Here is an 18,581-nt window from a genome sequence, read left to right as displayed (position 1 = left end):
GGAGGTCATCGTATCAGGTTGGTTTGAACTGAGATCTGATAAGCACCTCATGGCTCACTCCCATGACGAGGCTTCCTCTGGCGTCCTGTCTGCGGCCGGCCGCAGTGATTACAGCCCTTAGTTCTCCTCTGGTCACTCTCTGTCCCTTAGATGGTTGTCTCAGACGCCGCTTCCTCCATTCATAGCTCTGTCTGCCCGTGTGTGTGTGTGTGTGTGTGTGTGTGTGTGTGTGTGTGTGTGTGTACATGCATTTATGTAAACCAACCAAGTAGCTTTTCCGGGGGCTGTTCTGTGAGGAAAGGTTATCAAAACACAACAGTGCAGTGGGAACTGTAAACATGCATGTGCACAGAGTTGAGGCTGAGGGCCATTTTCCTTTGCACTGTACTGTGCAGCCATCCTCACTGCAAACATTCACTGTCAAATTACACCTGGTTATGTGCAGTGCCACAGATAAGAGCTCCTGAACACGCCTGTGTTCACCTGCGTATTTTTCCTGCACCAGTACCAACAATTCTGCCTTATTGGGTCTGTTGTGTTTATCTTGATTGGAGGTAATAGCCCGCAGTAGCTGTGCTGCATTTTTCACAACAGGATGATTTTGTGTATTTACTCTAAGCTTTCAGAAAATGCTCCGTACAATGCTATAAAAAAAAAACCACTTTTCACAAACTCATAAGGAATCAGAAAGTTGCTCCATCTTACTCTTTACCACCACTAGCATTTCCACACCCACTGTCCCAGGGTTGCTAATTAAATCCAGAACTGCAGGTCTGTGCAGTAGTACTATATTTTACTACAGCCCTGGAAGTGTGCGCTGTATTAAAGCTTGAAACAGACGGGACTCAATTAGACTGGAGTAGTAGTTGAACTGTTGAATGAAGGAGGAAACTCTTGTAATTCTTTCTGGTCTACAGACGAAGGTCGAATAAGGTCAAAGTAGTTACTGCAGTGGTTTCTAGAAAATTGCAGGTTCCACATTAAAACAGCACCCAAACAAACAGGATGGGTTTTATAAAACTCTAGGATGTTGTTGAACTATATGGATATACATTATCAGTACTTACATTATAAGTTCTTCACCTCCTAAAGAAAACACAGAGGCTCTATAATATTCTGCTCATTTTGTTTTATTGCACTTTTAACCATGATGCAAAGAAATGAACAATAAAATCCACAGAAACAATGAGTTGATATAAAAAAAGAAGCATTTTCACCTCAAGAACACATCATCTAATGTTTCTCCATGGATCCACCCATACGTCCATACACACTGTACTGACCTGATACAGGACTATGGAAACTTAGACTGCATAATAAAACCCTTATGGAAACAGATGGAGTCAGCACACACATATATATGTAGACCTCCGCATCTTATTTATAGCTCGTACCTGGGAGAAGTTCAAACCTTTCTGCTATGAAACCAGACATTCAAGTATTTCTATCATTGCACAGGCACTAGATTTTTCCTACTGTATATATTAACTTTCAGCCAGTGACTGAATCGCTGACACCAACAGTTTAAGCTAACAGCTGTTGGTGATGAATGAAATATACATCCTGAAAAATAATCTTTCCACAACAGCAACATCTGGACATCAAATATATTACAAAGAAACAATAATATAAAACTATTAGTGTCACATTTGGTTCTTGGTACCATAAACTTAAACCTCATATCCGTTGCATTGAAAGACTGAAATAAAAACAGTAGTTGGTTAAATGTTGTGAACAGAGGCACAGAGTTGCTCGTCTGAATCTTACCAATACTTGTGGTGGCTGTAAACCAATTAAAAGCTTAAAAAGGGGTGAAATATGGAGATGGTTGGTTTTACTGAGAGGCACGGACCTGGCAGCTACTTTTGCACATGCTCAGTTTGCCCTCTTTTGGACAAATGAAGAAGTACACCTCTGTGATGTGAATTTCCATAGTTGTTTTTAACAGAAAAAAAAATGGTGCTGTGTTAGTATTCATCTCAAACAATAAATATGAATTTTAATAAATACTCTCTCAAGGACATTTATGGGCAAAATTAATGGACAAATCCAGGAGTAAACCTGCACTCCAATCACATATTTCCATTCTGAATACCGATGGTAGAAGCTGAAACAGCTCAGCAGAAATAAAATTTATTTTAAAAAAAAAGAAAAAAAAAAGACACAATGCAATAAAACATTTTGCAGCAAAACTCAGAACATTATTTCGATAATTAAGACAACAGGAAGTCAGCCTCCACCTCCTCCTCCACTGTGAATGTTCAACCGAAACACTTGGAATACCAACAATACGTAGAAACACATAATTCAGCTTGTGAAGAGAGCGGAGGGAGAGGGTCGGGAGATTCTTTACAAGTCCCTCAGAATTCACTGAATTCAAAAAAGGGTCCTGAACGAGACAGAGAGAAGGCGTCTCTTGCAAGACTTTCATGGTTTGGTAATGCTGCGGTGGGTCGGTGGGTGTTTGGGTCAGCTGTGGTGATACTATCCTACACTAGAGTCAGGGTTGGATATTTTAAGGAGTCTAGGTGATGCGGGGGTGGTTCAGTTCTGTCTGGGCCAGAAGTCTTCGACATCACCTGCATCTGGAGCGTCAGCGCAGCTAAAGTCACTGCACTGTTTGTCAAAGTCCAGCCCTATCCAGCAGGCTTCCATTTCCAGACAGCTTATATTTACCTCAGGCAGGTGGGCTTCCCTGTAATTTCAGCGAAAAATCAAGCCCTCTGGGGAATTCGCTACAGATGGAACTCATCTGTGCCAGTTCAGTTTTAAAAGAAAGACTGGATCTGCTCAGTCCAGCCTCTTATCACCAGGGATTCAGTCCAATCCAGCTGCCAGCGCCCCCAGACAGCTACCTCCGTCGTGGGCCGGTGTGAACGTGGTCTGTCCCTCGGTCCGCCTGGAGGTCGTCCTCCACCACATAACTGTAGCCCTCCTTTTCAACGCATTCTGACAGCACATTCAGCACCTGGTGACACAAGACGAGAGATTTAATTGTTTGTCAACATCAGAGGTCGAGTCCAAGCCTTTAACGGCCTCTTAAAGAGACACACTGAGCGGCAGTTTCACTGAGAAGACTGATATTACAGTTAGCAGTTAGCTTAGCTTAGACTGGAAACAGGGGAAATGGCTAGCTTAGCTCTGTCCAACAAAAACCATCTCACTAATTAACACATTAGATCTTGTTTGTTTAGTTTGTATAAAAACTGGAGAGTAAAAAGGTCAGTTTGTGTTTGGAGGTGCTGGTAGGTGAATTTTGTCAAAAATATAAAAAATAAATAATCAATTTATCTGCCAATTATGTTCATGTTTCCTGATAAATTGATTGATTGTTTAATCTTAAAAATGCCAATTCACACAGAGCACGAAGATATTCAGTTTACTGTCAGAGAGGACTAAGAAGATCAGATACCGGCCAATTGATCTTCTGCAGATTGATTAATTGGTTGACTGACTTATTGTTTCATCTCTAATTTAACGTTTTAAGTAAAAAAGATAGAAAAGCAAAACATTGCGCATTGCACAAGCACCACGATAAAATGAAGTAGTGACCTGGCGTAGTCGTCGGTCCATGGCGTCCAGGTGTGGCTGGATGAGGATGGGACTGAGGCGGTCCCTCACCAGCGATTCTGCCATGAGCATGGACAGCTTGTATTCTTCCTTAGCCAGCAGCTGCAGACGCAAGTGGGTCGACTTCCTGACCCTGCAGAAAGAAAGCAGCGGGGGCGAGAGGAGCGTCAGCGCTGCCTCACGTGCAGCTATATCCAAAACTGATGGTGTGAATGCAACAAATCACATCAGAATCCTGCTTGTGTAACTGTAGCAAGATAATGTTTTGGGCAATTAGAAAGTTTAGTAGCCTCACAAAGATTATCTTTATCTCCTTTTTGTCCCTAGGGATCAAAAATGCCATCACACCGTTCTAATCGAGCTGCATGAAAGCCTCACCTGCAGCACTGAGTCAGTGGCACCAGGATGGACATCTCGTCGTGGGAGTGCTTTCCAAAGCTGGAATGAAAAACAGAAACATCAATTGTGATCACAGACGAGTGTTTCATTTTCCCTGCGCTGTCGTACAAGCCTCTGTTTGTCTGCAGCTTTTATGGCGTCGGGTTTTTGATTAGTGTGAACGTTCTGCAGCAGCTTACACACGTCTGTTGTCTTGATGCTCACCTGTGTACTACATATATTGTTCATGCATTCATACATGCATAATCTTATGCTTGTAAAATCATTAAAAAAATTACAATTTAATGAAATACTTAAAAAAAAAAAACTGTATTACACACTGATCCACTGTACATAAGCTCATTATGATTACAGTTTATGAGTTATATATGTAATGCATTAAAGGTCAATGCTAAAGTGCTTTAAAGCCTCCATTCATTCCCACTGCATCTATAACTCAACCCAACACATTAAGGTTATTGAGTTTTTATGCCAGTCAGCATCACTCTTAAGGGAGATACTCATTCAATTAGCTCATTATGTTCATGACAACTGCTTGTTTCTGTAATGCACTTCTATGTTGTTATTAATATAGATGTGCAAATACACTGAAGCTAAACCGTAAAGTAAAAGCACAAAAGCTGCAGAATCCTGAACGACAAACGGCACGACGAGCTGCGGCTCACCCTCTGCCGTTGTCCAGATGGATGATGAAGGTCTCATTTCCAAACTTTTCAAACGTCTCATAATGGTGACGATCCATGTTCCCTGTGTTGGAATAGATGTAAACAATTCAGGGGAGAGTAAAAAAGCAAATGTGTGTTAATGTGTGTGTAGTGTGGATACTTATACGACTACATCCTGGATACACCAGCTGCTCAGTAAGAGAGGAAAATCCCAGCATGCATCCATCTGTAGTTCAACAGTGTGAGAAAAGCGGACTCACCCATGAGGAAGTCAAAGATGGTCATGTCCATGATGTCCAGCAGTCGCGTCCCGCTGTCATACGGTGGAGTCTGTTTGACCTCCTCGCAGTAGTCCGGGTCCACCTCCCATCTGAGGATTTATCACACAAACATCTTATTTATATTTTTAAATCTGCTGGAATTTATGCATCTGCTCTGCAAAGACATCAACACAATCCAATCTGTTTCCGCTTGTTTCTTCCTAATTATTTTTGTGCTGTGATGAATTTGGGGAAACAAGTTTTTTATAAAATCGTGACAATGAAGTGCTTCCTTGCGTGGAAAGATGTGCACAGCCTGTTGTTCTGTATTTGGATGTAGGTCAGCTGCGACACATGGTGTAGAGAAAATCTTACACATCACAGATCTCTCGCTCAGCTCTCATGAGTTATTGCCACTGCGAACTGACAGTGAGTGTCATAAAAACCCTCAGATAGCTGTGCTCCTACTGAGCGTCAGTGAACGCGGCGACGTCTGAGTGCGGGAAAGATCTCTTACTCTGCCTTCTTGCGTTTGTGGTAGGAGCGTCGCCACGGGTTCCTCCAGGTCTTGCGCTTGGCGAGGGCCAGGTCCGGGAGGAAGGCGGCCAGGGATCCTTCTATCTGGTCTGGTTTACCACACAGAGCGTGCTCAGTGGAGCAGTAGTATGAACACTCTCCGTAGAAACACACGTTGTTGGCTGAGATGCAAAGAAAGAACACACACTGTCGTTTTTGTTTTGTTGAACCATTGGGAATATACAATATATATATATATTCTATTATGCTACTCAGTGTTAAATATTTCAAATGTGCCTACACTCTTTCTGCCCTTTAGGGATGCACACTACATATATTTAATGCCCACTTTGTACAAGATTAAAATTACCTGGGGACGTTCAGGGGACTCGTATTAATTGCTGAGATTGTCAGTAATTTTAATCCTAAGAGAATTCTCCATGTGTATAATATATAAAGTAAAAAGTTGCATCGCTAATTAACTGTCGTGCTTTGGTGCGAGCTAAAGTCCCCTGATAATACTAATCCCATGCAAATGAATAACCCAGTAATTCAGGGCACAGAACTCGCTTTGCTCCACATTATGGAGGGAACCCTTCAGTTTCACGGGGCTGTAACTTTCTGCGTGTTGAAGAAATTGTGCCGAGGTCGTTTTATTATTGTTTTCCTTCTGAGATCGTCACATTCAGTTGATGGTTGTAGAACGGTGTGTTTCCCCCTGCGTTGTGCTGCACAAAGATCTGGTATAAATTTGTGCAGCAAAACCAGTGTCAGGGCGTCTTGGTGAAAGTTTTCTCTGAAAACCTGGAACTTGCCCGTGGTGTACCTGGCGAAATGAAGAAGGTCCTCCAGAGCTTTTTGTCTCGTGTTACGTCTCTGATCTCCTTTGTCATGTTGACCAGCCTGCCGGCCACGGGAGGTACGCGACGGAAGTCCAGGATCCTGCAGGACAGAGACAAATACTGAGGGGTTAAGCTCTGCCTTCACAACACAGCAGATGTTTTCACACTGCGAGGCTCCTTTGGGGAGGCGTGTCTCACAGTTTGAACTGAAGGGGGAGCTCGGAGAGAGAGACGTGAGGCAAAGATACTCTCAACCACGGGAAGTTAGTTATAGTAGTACGGCCTGCTGATTTGGGCCGCTCGCCAGCAACGCCAGCTGTTGCAGGAGTATCTGCGACACACAGCTCACGGGGGAAATGAAGCGACTTTAACCCAATGAAAAATACACACTCTTTTCTTGGGAGTCATATCTTGGTCAAGTCTGAACTAAACAGACATGATACACATATTTTTACATTCAGCGTGACTCACACCGACCCAGGAAACCGCTCTCCCCCCGTCCATCACAGAAATAGACGATCAAGAACCTGCCCAAGAATCATCACGTCAAGTTTTTGTGAGTATTGAAGTGATCCAGTGTCTTTACTCCCTTTGAGTGCTTTGCAAACAGGAACTGCTCATAGCTAATTTGGCAAATTTTTAATGGGGACAATTTTCCACAACACAAAGAAAACAGGCCATAATGCCAAATGTGGTTTTATAATTATTGGCTAAAAATAACTATGAAGGTTTCTTTGTTTTACACTTCAGGAGAATGTTAGAAAGTTTTTAAGAGCGTCGCACGTCCTGAACAACTGTCAATGAGCTTTTTGTTGAGTAGGAAAACAAGATGTGACCTGAAGTCAGACTCAATCCCACAATCCCGCCTCATCCATCAGGCCACCGGGGCAAAGCACCGACGTCGAAGCAGAAATAATGTAGTCATGTAATTGAATGACACTGACAACAGGGGGCACTGTGACATAAATAATGACCCGACAGTCACACCACATGGTGGTAAACCTTGCAGCGGTTTGTATGTGGCTGTGACACATTTTAACTTCCACACTGGTTTAATGCCCCTTCACCATGTAAATTCCCACTCAACCTGGAAATTCATATCAACACTGCACCTCTCCTGTCATTTTGCGTCATTGCATTATTTTAATGTTTACGTGTGCATGAGTGTTGACAGATAGAAAAAGGTTAAGGAAAGATGGTGTGTCTGTCTCCCTGTGTGCGTGCCACACACCTATTTTATGCATGTGTAGCCTTCTGCCGTCAATACCATCCAGCTACAACTTCAGCACAGGCTCTTTAAAAATTGATGCCCCTGACAGCATCTAATGGCCAAGGCCTGAGGGCAGAGAGACACAGGAAGAGAGGCTGAGATTAAAGATGGGGGGCAGGAAAAGAGGAAGCGAGACGTGGGAAAACCAGGTGGAAACAAGTAGAAAGAGAAAAGAAAAAAAAAAAAATAGAGAGAGAGAGAGAGCCATTAATCGAGAGCCCCTTGTACAAATGATGCCATCAAGTAGCGTGCTGGTGGGTGGAGTGAGACAGACGCACACAGTCATGTCTGAGTCCTCCTAGCTGTCAAACAGACAGAAGGACACAGGAAGAAGCGCCGTACAGCAATGTTGGGCCTGCTGGGCCTGGGCCCGGTGCCATGCTAAAGGGAACAGCTAGAGCTGGCTTCAGTTTCCTTCAGCACTCATGCTTTTTTCTTTTTTTTTTCTTCTTCTTCTAGTTTTACCCCCTTGATAAACCTTATTCCCATGATGCCCATGTTACGCTTGGGTTATATTCAGGGTGGGATTGAAATGCCTGTGCATCAAACAAAAGTGGGAATCATCACATTCACATATTCCCAGCTGAAAAATGTAAAAGATCCCAGTGGCTCTCATGAATATGGAGCTATATGGTTTAATATTTTAAGGTCATATTGTGCCTTGTATTGTCTTTATATCTGCTGACTACCTAATGCAGCGATGCCAAGTGCACTTCCCATCTAAATCTAATCATATAATTAATGAAGCTTAAAGCGATGTAGCCTATATAATAAAATACAGCGTCTCTGTGTGGGTACGTGTGCACACGCCTGTGCAAGTGCTGCTTTAAAAAGAGCCTGAGTGTTTGTGGGCCCCCTGGGAGGCAGTGTAGCCTGTGGACCAGCAGCAGCAGCAGCAGCGGCAGCAGCAGCAGCAGCGGCAGCAGCTCTGTAGCCAGGCTCTAATTTAGAACAGACAAAATAAGGGAAAAAAATAAAGCGCTGCTTTTGGCAAACCCTGCCTGGCTTATATTTAGAATGGGCACAGGGCCTTTCATGCCTTTGGTTTCCTCCTCTTCCCCTTAACCCACACATATGCCGGGAGTGTGTGAGCGTATTTTCATGTGTGTGTGTGTGTGTGTGTGTGTGTGTGTGTGTGTGTGTGTGTGTGTGTGTGTATGTAGAGGAGGCCCAGATGTGTAGCAGACTGGTGTAGAAAGCTGCTGCTAATGCAATTGCTGCTGAACTGTGTCATTGTGCCTGAAGGCAAAGCAGATTCAACATCACTAACCTCTGTGGGCCCATATGTGTGTGTGCGTGTGTGTGTGTGTGTGTGTGTGTGTATACTGAATGTGAGTGGACATGAGTGTGTGTGTTTGACCTCAGAATCATCTTGTGTCACCAGCATTCACAGCACAACACGATCCCCTTGCTCATAATTACGTGCAGTCAGAGTGACATCAGCTTGACTTCAAAGCAACACCGCCGCTGAAACTCTCTCTCTCTCTCTCTCTCTGTCTCTCTCTCTCTCTCTCTCTCTCGTCGATCAGAGAGCCTCACGAGGTTTTCTCTTTTCATTAAAGTCTCTCCAGCAGGCAGGCGGCAGGCTGGCCATGAAGTGTTAGCCTTGTAAAGGCAGTGAAGTCAGAGAGCACGGTGGTTAGCTAAGCAAGGAGGCTGCAGTCATTGTTCAGTCAGATGCTGGCTGCGGGAGGGAAGCATTCATTCTCTATGACTCATGGCCTCTCATGGCCTCTGAGAGCTCGCAGCCTCTACTGTACGGGGCCCCGGCTCACACCACTCACTGTGCTCGAAAGAAAGATGAGCTTCTGAAGGACGGCAGCGGTGAAAAGGAAAGGAAATGTACAGGTAAACACGCAGAGCACACGGAAGGCGTCTGGGCATTGAAGAGAAATGATAATGCCTGCACACGTACACTGGATCAGTAATGCTGGACTTGAGGGGACCTTACAGTCACAGACAAGCTTTATGGTAAAAACAGAGGCCCCTCAGGTCTGCTGTTCTCCCGGGTGTTTGGTCCGCCTGGGCGGTTAATGAGCTGACACTAGGAAGGCAAATTAGCAATCAGGGAGGAACGAAAACCTGCAGGATGCTGCCACCCCCCAAGGAGGGAAAGAAGTATTTGGACATGAAGGAGTCATAGAGTTGATTCATCAGCTTTTTCTTTCTTTTTTTTCTCACTGAATTGAAAATGTTTGTGACCTCCACTTTCTGCCTGAGGGTATTAATCTTTTCATAACCTGTAATTTAATAATACTTTAGTTGAACTAAAATTACTACTTTAGTTTGGTTCAACTATTATTCAGCTTCCGGCTTGTGTCAAATCCTCATCATTAGACCCTCGGCGTTGCACTACACGCTCTCTCACACGCATCGCCTGAACACCTACCTGTCCAGGTGGAAGGCAGCGATCTCAGCGTTGTGTCTCTCAAAGTCAGAGAAATAGAAGAAGTCCGGAGGCGTCTCCTGCTCCCGCGTCTGCCTGCGTGGACACAAGGACAAAGGTCACGTATAACTACAGCGCAAAGCCAAGGTTTAGACGGTTAGCAATAGGCTAAAAGGCACAGTGTTAACCTCACAACACCACACATTTAAAATGATTGTTTTCATTATTGATTATTTGGGCTACAGAACATTAAACTTTCATAAAAAAGACGAAGTAAACCAGAAACATTTCACCTGACAAGAGTGAGCGTTTGTCATTTCATCTGTAGTTACTTAAAAACTGACTTAATGTAAAACATAGAGCAGCAACATTCACACTAACAGGAATTCATTAATCCTGTAAACACACACTGATATTTGCTGCACTGTGACTCAAATCAGCGCAACTTCACATTTCCAAGGAAGTCTCCAAACCACAGCAGCCCAGGCAGCGATAAAACACCGCAGCTCTACGCCTGTGTACCTGATACTGTGAACAGCAGTTGTGAGCAATAGCCAAGACACAATAAACTTGTGTCCTTGCCTCGCAAAAAAGAAAAAAGGCCTTGGTGAGAGTTACTGTGGGTGTTTTTGTGGGGCAAACATGGAGAGAGCGAGGGACAATTCAAGGTCAGAGACTTCCTCCTCCTCAAGCATCCGCTCCTGTTCCCCGATCTGCACCTATTTCTGTCCGGCTCTGATCCTTCCCCCAAAAAAAAAACTGCTTTTCACACACATTCTGCCTTAAAGCTCTTACTGGAGGGAAAAGAGGCTCTTAAAGGCTTAAATCCCAGAGCTGATGGAACATGGGCCAGGACGGGGCAGCACAGACAGGACGGCCGGGGTAAAAAATAAAAAATAAGGCAAAGTCAAAGGAAGCGGGAGGTGAAAAGACTCCCTCAGAAGGTGCTGCGCATTTTCAAAATATGTAAATGTCTCTGAGAAGTACGAGCAGTCCGTCATCAACTTGCAATCTTTTCTACAGAAGAGCTGCATATTTTAGTCATTTTTCCTTTTATCCTCGCTGCCTTTCTTGCTTTTTTTTTTTTTTTTTTTATCGACAACAGCAAATACTTTCCAGGAAGGCGGCGTGTAATGATTTGGACTGCAGCCTCTGCCATTTCTGTTTCAGCTAGTTGAGGGAGGATGAGAAGAATGGAAACTATCTTGGCAACTTCTCTGTCTCTACTTCTCTCTCTATTCCCTCCGGATGCCTCTCACTGTTTATTTCGCTCAAATCCTCTATCTCACCTCCTCTGCTTCTCCCTCTTCCCTCGCGCAGAACTGTTTTTTCTCTTCTCTCTCTCTGTGCGTCCACAGCTTAATACTTTATATCTGTCTGCCTCACTCTCTCTTTCTCTCTCTCTCTCTCCTTTCCATCCTTCACTCCCTTCCTCAGCTGGCTGGCTGATTGTAACTCCACAGCTGTGTGGCTGACATTTGCACCAGTCATTAACTAACCCAACACGGAGCCCAGAAACACACTCATCCACTAAAAATTCCTCTATTTCCTCCTCTCTTTATCACTCTCTCTTTCCCCAAATCTTTTTCTCTATCCTCCATCTCACTGCAAGCTCTTGACAGACAGCCACGTACAAATGGGCGGCCAAGTTTGACCAAAGTACGCGGAAAAGTATGATAAGGGTGATCAATTCTGTATTAAAAACAGCTTTGAAAACGGTTAAGAGCTCATCAAAAAGGTATTTAGTTCCCGTTTCTGCTGCAGGCTGCAATGATCAGCATCAAAAATTAACATATCCAGGATGTCACAGACTTGAACTTGGGACATAAACTATTCCTTCTTTTTATGTCTCTCAGCCTCTTTCCTCTCCTCTCCTCTCTCCTGCTCATCCCTCACTCCCGAGCGGCTGTCGAGGCTCTGCCAGTAAAGGCCGCGCGCTGTCTGTTGATTGTATCGCTCTCTTCTCCTGGATAGCCTCGCTTCAGGGACACAGCTCTCGCTCTACATCAAGGAAAAATGATACTGACTTTGAAAGCGGAGAGCGGTGTCTATTTACACCGGCGCTGCTCAGCACCACAACAAGACAATATCATTCAGTCCGGCGTACGAAGTGACTACGACTGTCTTATTGATGGGGACAGTTGTGCAAAGTCAGGCCCTGAATTTATTTCCCGCCAAATGTCAGGAAAATTAGTCTCGGATGAATAAATCAGTGATGTCTTTTAGAGACCGTGATATATAAAAGTTCGGGGTGAACTTCGGGGAAGTGAAGTGAGGGAGAGGTGGAAGGATTAAAGCTGAAATTCAATGATGGCGGAACAGTGTGAAAGACTAAAAAAAAAGTTTGTGTTTCTCTGTCCAACAATGGCTGAGTGACGGCAAGTACAAACATGCACTTATTTGCCAAGGATGAGAGGAGAAGATCGATACCACTCTCATGTCTCCAGGATAAATAGAAAGTAAATTCTTGCAGCTGGTTAGCTTAGCTTAGCATCAGGATAGGAAACAGCGGGAAACAGCTAGCATAGCTCTGGCCAAAGGTAACAAAATCTGAAATCTGTTCACCGGCATCCCTGAAGCTCACTGATGAATAGCTTTTATCCTGTCTGTTTAAAACATACAAACTCTGAAGAGTAAAAACACCTGTGGGTGATCTTCCACCCTAACATGCCAAACTTGCACTTCCTGGGCACTTCTGATGCACTTGATTTTACTTGACCTACGTCGTGTTAGGTGGTGGTATCTTTAGGGCGCTGATATTTCGTCACCATCAGACGGAGCCATAACTGCCTGTTACTGGCTTCAGCTTCAGATTTAACAGACAGACAACAAGAGTGGTATCAACCCTCTCATCTAACTCTCAGCAAGAAAGTGCATAAGGATATTCCTCAAAATGTCAGATTATTCGTTTGACAATAGGATTGCATGGGAGAAAAAAACAGCTCAAACGCAGAGGATGATGTAACAGATGAACTGCCATCGAGCAAAAAACACATTTAGGAGACACTTCGGCGTCAACAAACGATTTAGTACGTTCTTGTGAAACCCATCCCTCGACATCTGAGCAAGAAAGTGGATTTTCAACATTCTTGAGATGATCTAATATCGTAAAGAAAGACAAAATCTAATTAAGTTCACAGGAGAAAAAACTGTGCAGACCAAATGTCTGATAGTGAGGTCTCTACTCGCAGGTATTCCCTGACCGTACAGGAGCCACGGAGGCTTCTCGAGGGATGAGCATGAGCAAACATTCTGGTGCAATGATTCATGGTCATTCAGCCTTAAAGAAATCCACAAGCATACCTCGCACAGCCCTACTACATCGCTGTCTCTATAGGGGAAAATACCACAATAAGCTGCTTCTATTCACAAGCTTTTTCCTGAGCTTCGACACACACCGAAACACATCAGTGAAAAGTGTTACATGTGCACGAGCCACCGCTCCTCCATAAGAAGGTGAATGATGACGTGACCATGTGAATAAAAAGCTTGTGTTTTGCATCCGAGGGAAATTTCTGCGGCCGTGGCCCGACTTGAGATGTGGCTCTCCTCTCACTGAATGCCAGCCAGGAAGCAGGAAGGCTGGATAATTACCGTGATCCACATCCAATTGAAATGTCAATAAAGTTATTTAGAGCATGGCTTGACGCGCCCCCCCACACCACCACCCCCCCACCCCTCCTCCTGCCTCCCTCACCCCGACGCTGACCGAGAGAGAGAACAAGTAAAAGGAGGGAAGAGAGGAAGAAGCAAGGTAAGGAGAGGAGATCAATGTGACAAAGGCACTGCACTGCAGTGAAACCGAGGGAAGGACCGGCGACAAACCACAGTAGATGTCTCTTTGTGTTCTTTGAACGAAACGATCATGCAGCTGTTAGGCATTACACTACATTATGTTTGAATCCTCCAACAGCAGCACCTGTGTTCAGGCAAATCTGAGCATGTTGTGATCAAGCAAAACATTAGGGGCATGTTGTTACGAGGAAGCTGCGCTGTCAATGTAAGGCAGAGGGAGCATACATAAATGCATGACCACATAATAAAGTCTATAAATGTTTGAGTACACAGTACGCACTAAGCTCAGAGAAAACAGAGGGGAGGGCAGAGATGCTGGTTGCTCAACAGCTTCTCGTCCCTTTCACTTTGGACTGCCTGGTTGAGCTTAACCTTTAAAATATTTACAAATCCACAGCGGATTTATGCTGAATGATAAGTAGAGCAAGCCGCCAGAAGAAGCATACATTTCTTTTCCTCCTCTGCGAGACACAGTGGAACTGCCAAACACTGTCCTGTAAGTACAGAAGAAACAGTATATATATATATATATATATATATATAGATATATATTTTTTTTAAGGAGATTCGGCGGCGCCACTACAGCCGTCTGTCTGCACCGACATCAGATCCTTTATCATCGGCAGCAGGTGAGATGTACTGAGCCGAGCGTGCCCACAGCGACCCTGGCCCCTGCTGTAAACACATAGTTTACACTGGGGTGGCCAGACAGTTTCTTGGCTCCGCTCCGAGGGGCCCCCGGCAACCACCGGGGCAGCGGAGGTCTACAGCGGCAAACACACAGCAGTGTGAGAATATATAGGTGAATGAGAGAACTGCATCTGGAAAATCTACCTGTGCACATACAGCACATAGCTGACGTCTGCAACGCCAGCGGGAGAGAGAGAGAGAGGAAGGAGGGGAAAATAAGTTTGAGGCATTTCCTTTCGCCCTGGTATTGACATCAAGTGGGGAAAAAAGATATTTTACCTGAAGCTACAAAATAAAACACACTGATCAGATTTACTGTGTTTGTTCAAGCAGGATCCGCTCACTTCTCTTTGCTTTCAGTGATCGGTCGAAACTGCCATGCACACTCCTACACAGCAGCAGCAGTTCAGTACAGTAAAAGCTGCACATTAGATGTCACGTCCCTGCGACGGCACTGAAACCATCACGGAGCGGCCGCGCCGCCGCAGACGTTTTCACAGTGAACGGGAGCGCTGCTCTTTCACAAAGCTGGGAGGCTCAAAGTGCTCGAAGCAGCAGAGGCCGAGATATGACAACTTTTTAGTCGCTTACAAAGCTCAACCTTCCTGGGTCCTACATCTCCCATAACGCAATTTGATAGCATGTTTTTATTACGCTTCCACCGCCTGGTAAATACCCTCTTCTTTTGAACTCCACGCCCCAGCTGGAGAGGCAAACTTTCTCTTATAAATGTTTAGTCTCCAATCCAAAACTGTGACTTTGACAGATTTTAATGGCTCCCTTCCAAGTCACGGGAGAAATTATTTAATTCTTTTCACAGAATGAGAAGTACTCCTCATGATGTGTAAACTAAATTCTACGTGAACATTGAGGTGTCTCGTTCAACTGGCCAGCTGTGACACATAAAACCTTTGTCTCTTTTTTAGTATCTCCTCCACTGACTTATCCTGGATATAAAATTTCACTTGAGCATTTCTGGGTGCTCGCAGCCCAAATCCTTGTTTCCCTTTTTTAAGACATCAAAGTTGCATCCCAGTGGCTCCAAGTCATTCATCACGAGGAACCCAGAAGTTGTGACAGCTCAACATTATGCACAAAGCATTTCACTGTGAATTCCTTCCACACAGATGAACATACTGTGGGTGTGGGCTTTATTTTCTCCCACTTCTGAACGCCGCTCGCTCGTGCTCTCGTATCTTCTGTTTCATCCAGAACCGAGCTGAATTACGGAAATGAAACATCGTTAAAATGCTGTTTCCCTCGACTTCACAATAACTGTGAATATCTTATCCAAGGTGATGTTTAATAACCCAAAGTGTCACTGTGTCACTGTGCGTAGTACGGAGAGGATGTTTTATCTAGTTTCAAAGTCAAACTGCCAATCGATCACCATAAGCCTTTAGCTATGGTCGTAGGCCGCAGAGAAGAGAGGAAGCGGAGCGGAGGAGTAAAAAGATATGCTGTAAAATATAAAAGGACAAGGGCATCTTCCATCCCCAGCGGGTGCCCACCAAAGGGCTGACTCCACACACTTGTCACACATCATCTGTCAAACCCACGGGCATGGCAAAGCGTGTGCACGCTCAAACACAACCTATGTACACACATATCTATACACCCATACATAATCCCATAGTATCAAAGTGTACCGTGCACACACACACACATACACACACACACACACACACACACACACACACACACAAAGAGAGAGGAGATGTAACAGCTTGAAAGAGGTTTTTTTAAACCTCAAGAGGGAGGTGTTGAGCTGTGAGGAGGCAGGTAAGCTTTAAATGCATGAGAGAGTAAGTAGTGAATATCACCTATGGGTCAAAAACACCCCCATCATCTCCACCATAGGGGAACTGGAGATGAGAGGAGGCAGTACACTGTTTTATCTCAAGCATAACGCGGGTGAAGGCTGACCTTTAGAGCAATGACATTTGATAAATTGAGAGAAAGAAAAAAAGCCTTTTTGCAAGCATGTGAGACGGGCGTACCTGCGAGTTTCCCCTCTCACGATACGTGACCGTGTTTACTGGTGTTTGCCGCTACGACCCTCTGCTGTAATCTGATGTCTGCGACCGCGATCTGACGCCCCAATGGGAAAGTGTGACAGGTTATTCTGTTTGAGAGAGTGTCAGCGGGCGAACACGGGGATGACATTTTGTAAGTGTGAGTGAGGCGACGTACAGATGACGACAGGAAGAGAGAAAGAAAGAGAAAGAAAGAGAAAGAAAGAGAGAAAGGAAGAACACGGGAAGGCAGGAACAAAAGAAAGAAGCAAATAAGTAAAGGAAGAAGGGATGAAGGGAGGAAGGAAAGAATGATGTAAGAAAACAAAGAATGAGAGGACAAGCACATGACAGAAAAACAGACTGAAGGAAAGAAGAAAGGACAAGGAATGAAACATAAAGAAGGAGAGAAAGAAGGAGAGATGGAAAGAAGGTCAGAAGAAAGGAAAGAAGTGAATGACAGAAAACAAAAAGAAAAGAGTCAAAGACTCCAACTGCTGAAAATATCAGCTTCAGCTTTCAGGTCTCCACTAGGTCAGAGTGTGTTGTGTGCAGACATAATGCGTCAGGTAGTAAAAGTTTTTAACTAGCGCACCACAAACACCCAAGGGCTCTTTAAATAACCTTCACACCGTGATCCAGCTGTGTGTGTGTGTGTGTCGTCACTTTGTGTGTGGCTTGTGTTATGTATGTTGTTGGAAATTTTTTATTATTTTTTATTCTTAAGTGTGATGGCTGTCATAGCTCCCCAGGCAGTGCGCCGCTCTTCCTCCTCCTCCTCCTCCTCCTCCTTTACTCCCTTACCTCTTCAGATCGCAGGCCTGACATACAGAGAGACAGCTGTTTCCTTCCAGCAAAGCTCTCTCTCCCTGCCTCACTCTCTCTCTGTCTTTGACAACACTGATACTCACACACACACTCACATATAGGTAGGTGCATGCACACACACATTTTTGGGAGAGACAGATGAGGATAGACACATGGAGTGAGGAGGAGAGAGCCACAAATATGCATATGTAGGCAACACAGAAAAGAAGAGACACACACATACTGGCAAGTGATGAAAGTATAAACACTCTCTCACACACACACACACACACACACACACACACACACACACACACACCCCAACACTGCAAAAACCACCGTTACAGCCTGACTCTTATCTAGAAATGAGCTATTCTCCACGAGGAACAGCTATGTATTCATGTTAAATGCACCCTCCTCCTGAGACCAATTCATACATATCCATGATTCACATGCATCACAATGTGGATGAATAAAAACAATGTCAATATACTGAATTATGCAATAGAGATGATTTTAAAAATATAAAATAAGAAAAAAGAAACTACATCCTGTTTTAAGTTTAGCCTCAGTGTCCTCGGGGCCAGCACCATGTAAATGCAGCCATCCTGAATAAATAGCCAATGCCTTCAGAACACAACAGACTGGAGCCACTTCAAAGAGGCCTGCGCTTTAGCAAAGAATAGTCCTAAATGAAAATCACTGAGCAAAACACAGCTATTAGAGGTTTAGCGTGTGGCAAGACACCATGAAGAGTGTTAGCTGGTGGAGGAAGAGGAGGAGGGAGATGCTGGAAGACAGATGTTCAGCGAGATTGTTATTGAGAGGCATTTTAGATGACGGCCAAGAGACGAGGGACAGAGAGGTGAAATGTGTGTACGATTAGTTTAAGTCTGCAGGGATTTGCATTGTTATTTTCTGTGCATTAAACATGGAACGGCACGAGCATGTAAACCACACACACGCACGCACCACGCACACACACACACACACACACACACACACACACACACACACAGGCAGAGTACACAGTAATATCCCCAGCAGCTACAATGCTCCATGCAGCCTGCTCTTCCTCTCCTCCCGCCTGAGCTGTTGTCATGTCATCCTGTAAATTTCCCGGGCAGATAAACAGGCCATAAAGATGAAGCCATCATCTCAACATAATCTGAGACAGATATACCGCTGCCTCTGACAGCCAGCTCGATCTCCTTATCTGTACAGGATGCCTCTTCCCAACAGTACATGTCCTAATACAGCACTGCCTCTCATCTCCGCACCTCTATCTTCCTTACTGTCTCCGTAAGTCTTTCTTTATTAGAAAAAAAACCAGCAGCCCCACTCCCTCTGTCCGTCAGCCCCCCCC

General features: G+C 44.5%; 1 protein-coding gene across 2 annotated transcripts in view; it reads right to left on the bottom strand.

Moving 5' to 3' along the window:
• Positions 1 to 1,114: 1,114 nt before the first annotated feature.
• The window catches only part of fam20cb (FAM20C golgi associated secretory pathway kinase b), a 49,861-nt gene continuing 32,394 nt past the window's right edge, over positions 1,115 to 18,581 (bottom strand). For both annotated transcript variants that reach the window (XM_023429288.2, XM_023429289.2), the window contains exons 5-12: positions 9,912 to 10,004; positions 6,237 to 6,352; positions 5,412 to 5,592; positions 4,895 to 5,004; positions 4,635 to 4,716; positions 3,949 to 4,008; positions 3,553 to 3,703; positions 1,115 to 2,968 (exon numbers count right to left, since the gene is read on the bottom strand). In XM_023429288.2, coding sequence (XP_023285056.1) covers positions 2,852 to 2,968; positions 3,553 to 3,703; positions 3,949 to 4,008; positions 4,635 to 4,716; positions 4,895 to 5,004; positions 5,412 to 5,592; positions 6,237 to 6,352; positions 9,912 to 10,004 — 910 coding nt within the window. In that variant the 3' untranslated portion in view covers positions 1,115 to 2,851. The remainder of the gene's footprint in view (positions 2,969 to 3,552; positions 3,704 to 3,948; positions 4,009 to 4,634; positions 4,717 to 4,894; positions 5,005 to 5,411; positions 5,593 to 6,236; positions 6,353 to 9,911; positions 10,005 to 18,581) is intronic.

The sequence above is a fragment of the Seriola lalandi genome, unplaced genomic scaffold (genome assembly GCF_002814215.2).
Source record: "Seriola lalandi dorsalis isolate HSWRI2012SDOR001 ecotype SW California unplaced genomic scaffold, Sedor1 jcf7180002054892, whole genome shotgun sequence".
NCBI classification, from domain to species: Eukaryota; Metazoa; Chordata; class Actinopteri; order Carangiformes; family Carangidae; genus Seriola; species Seriola lalandi.
This window is presented reverse-complemented; position numbering and strand designations above follow the sequence as displayed.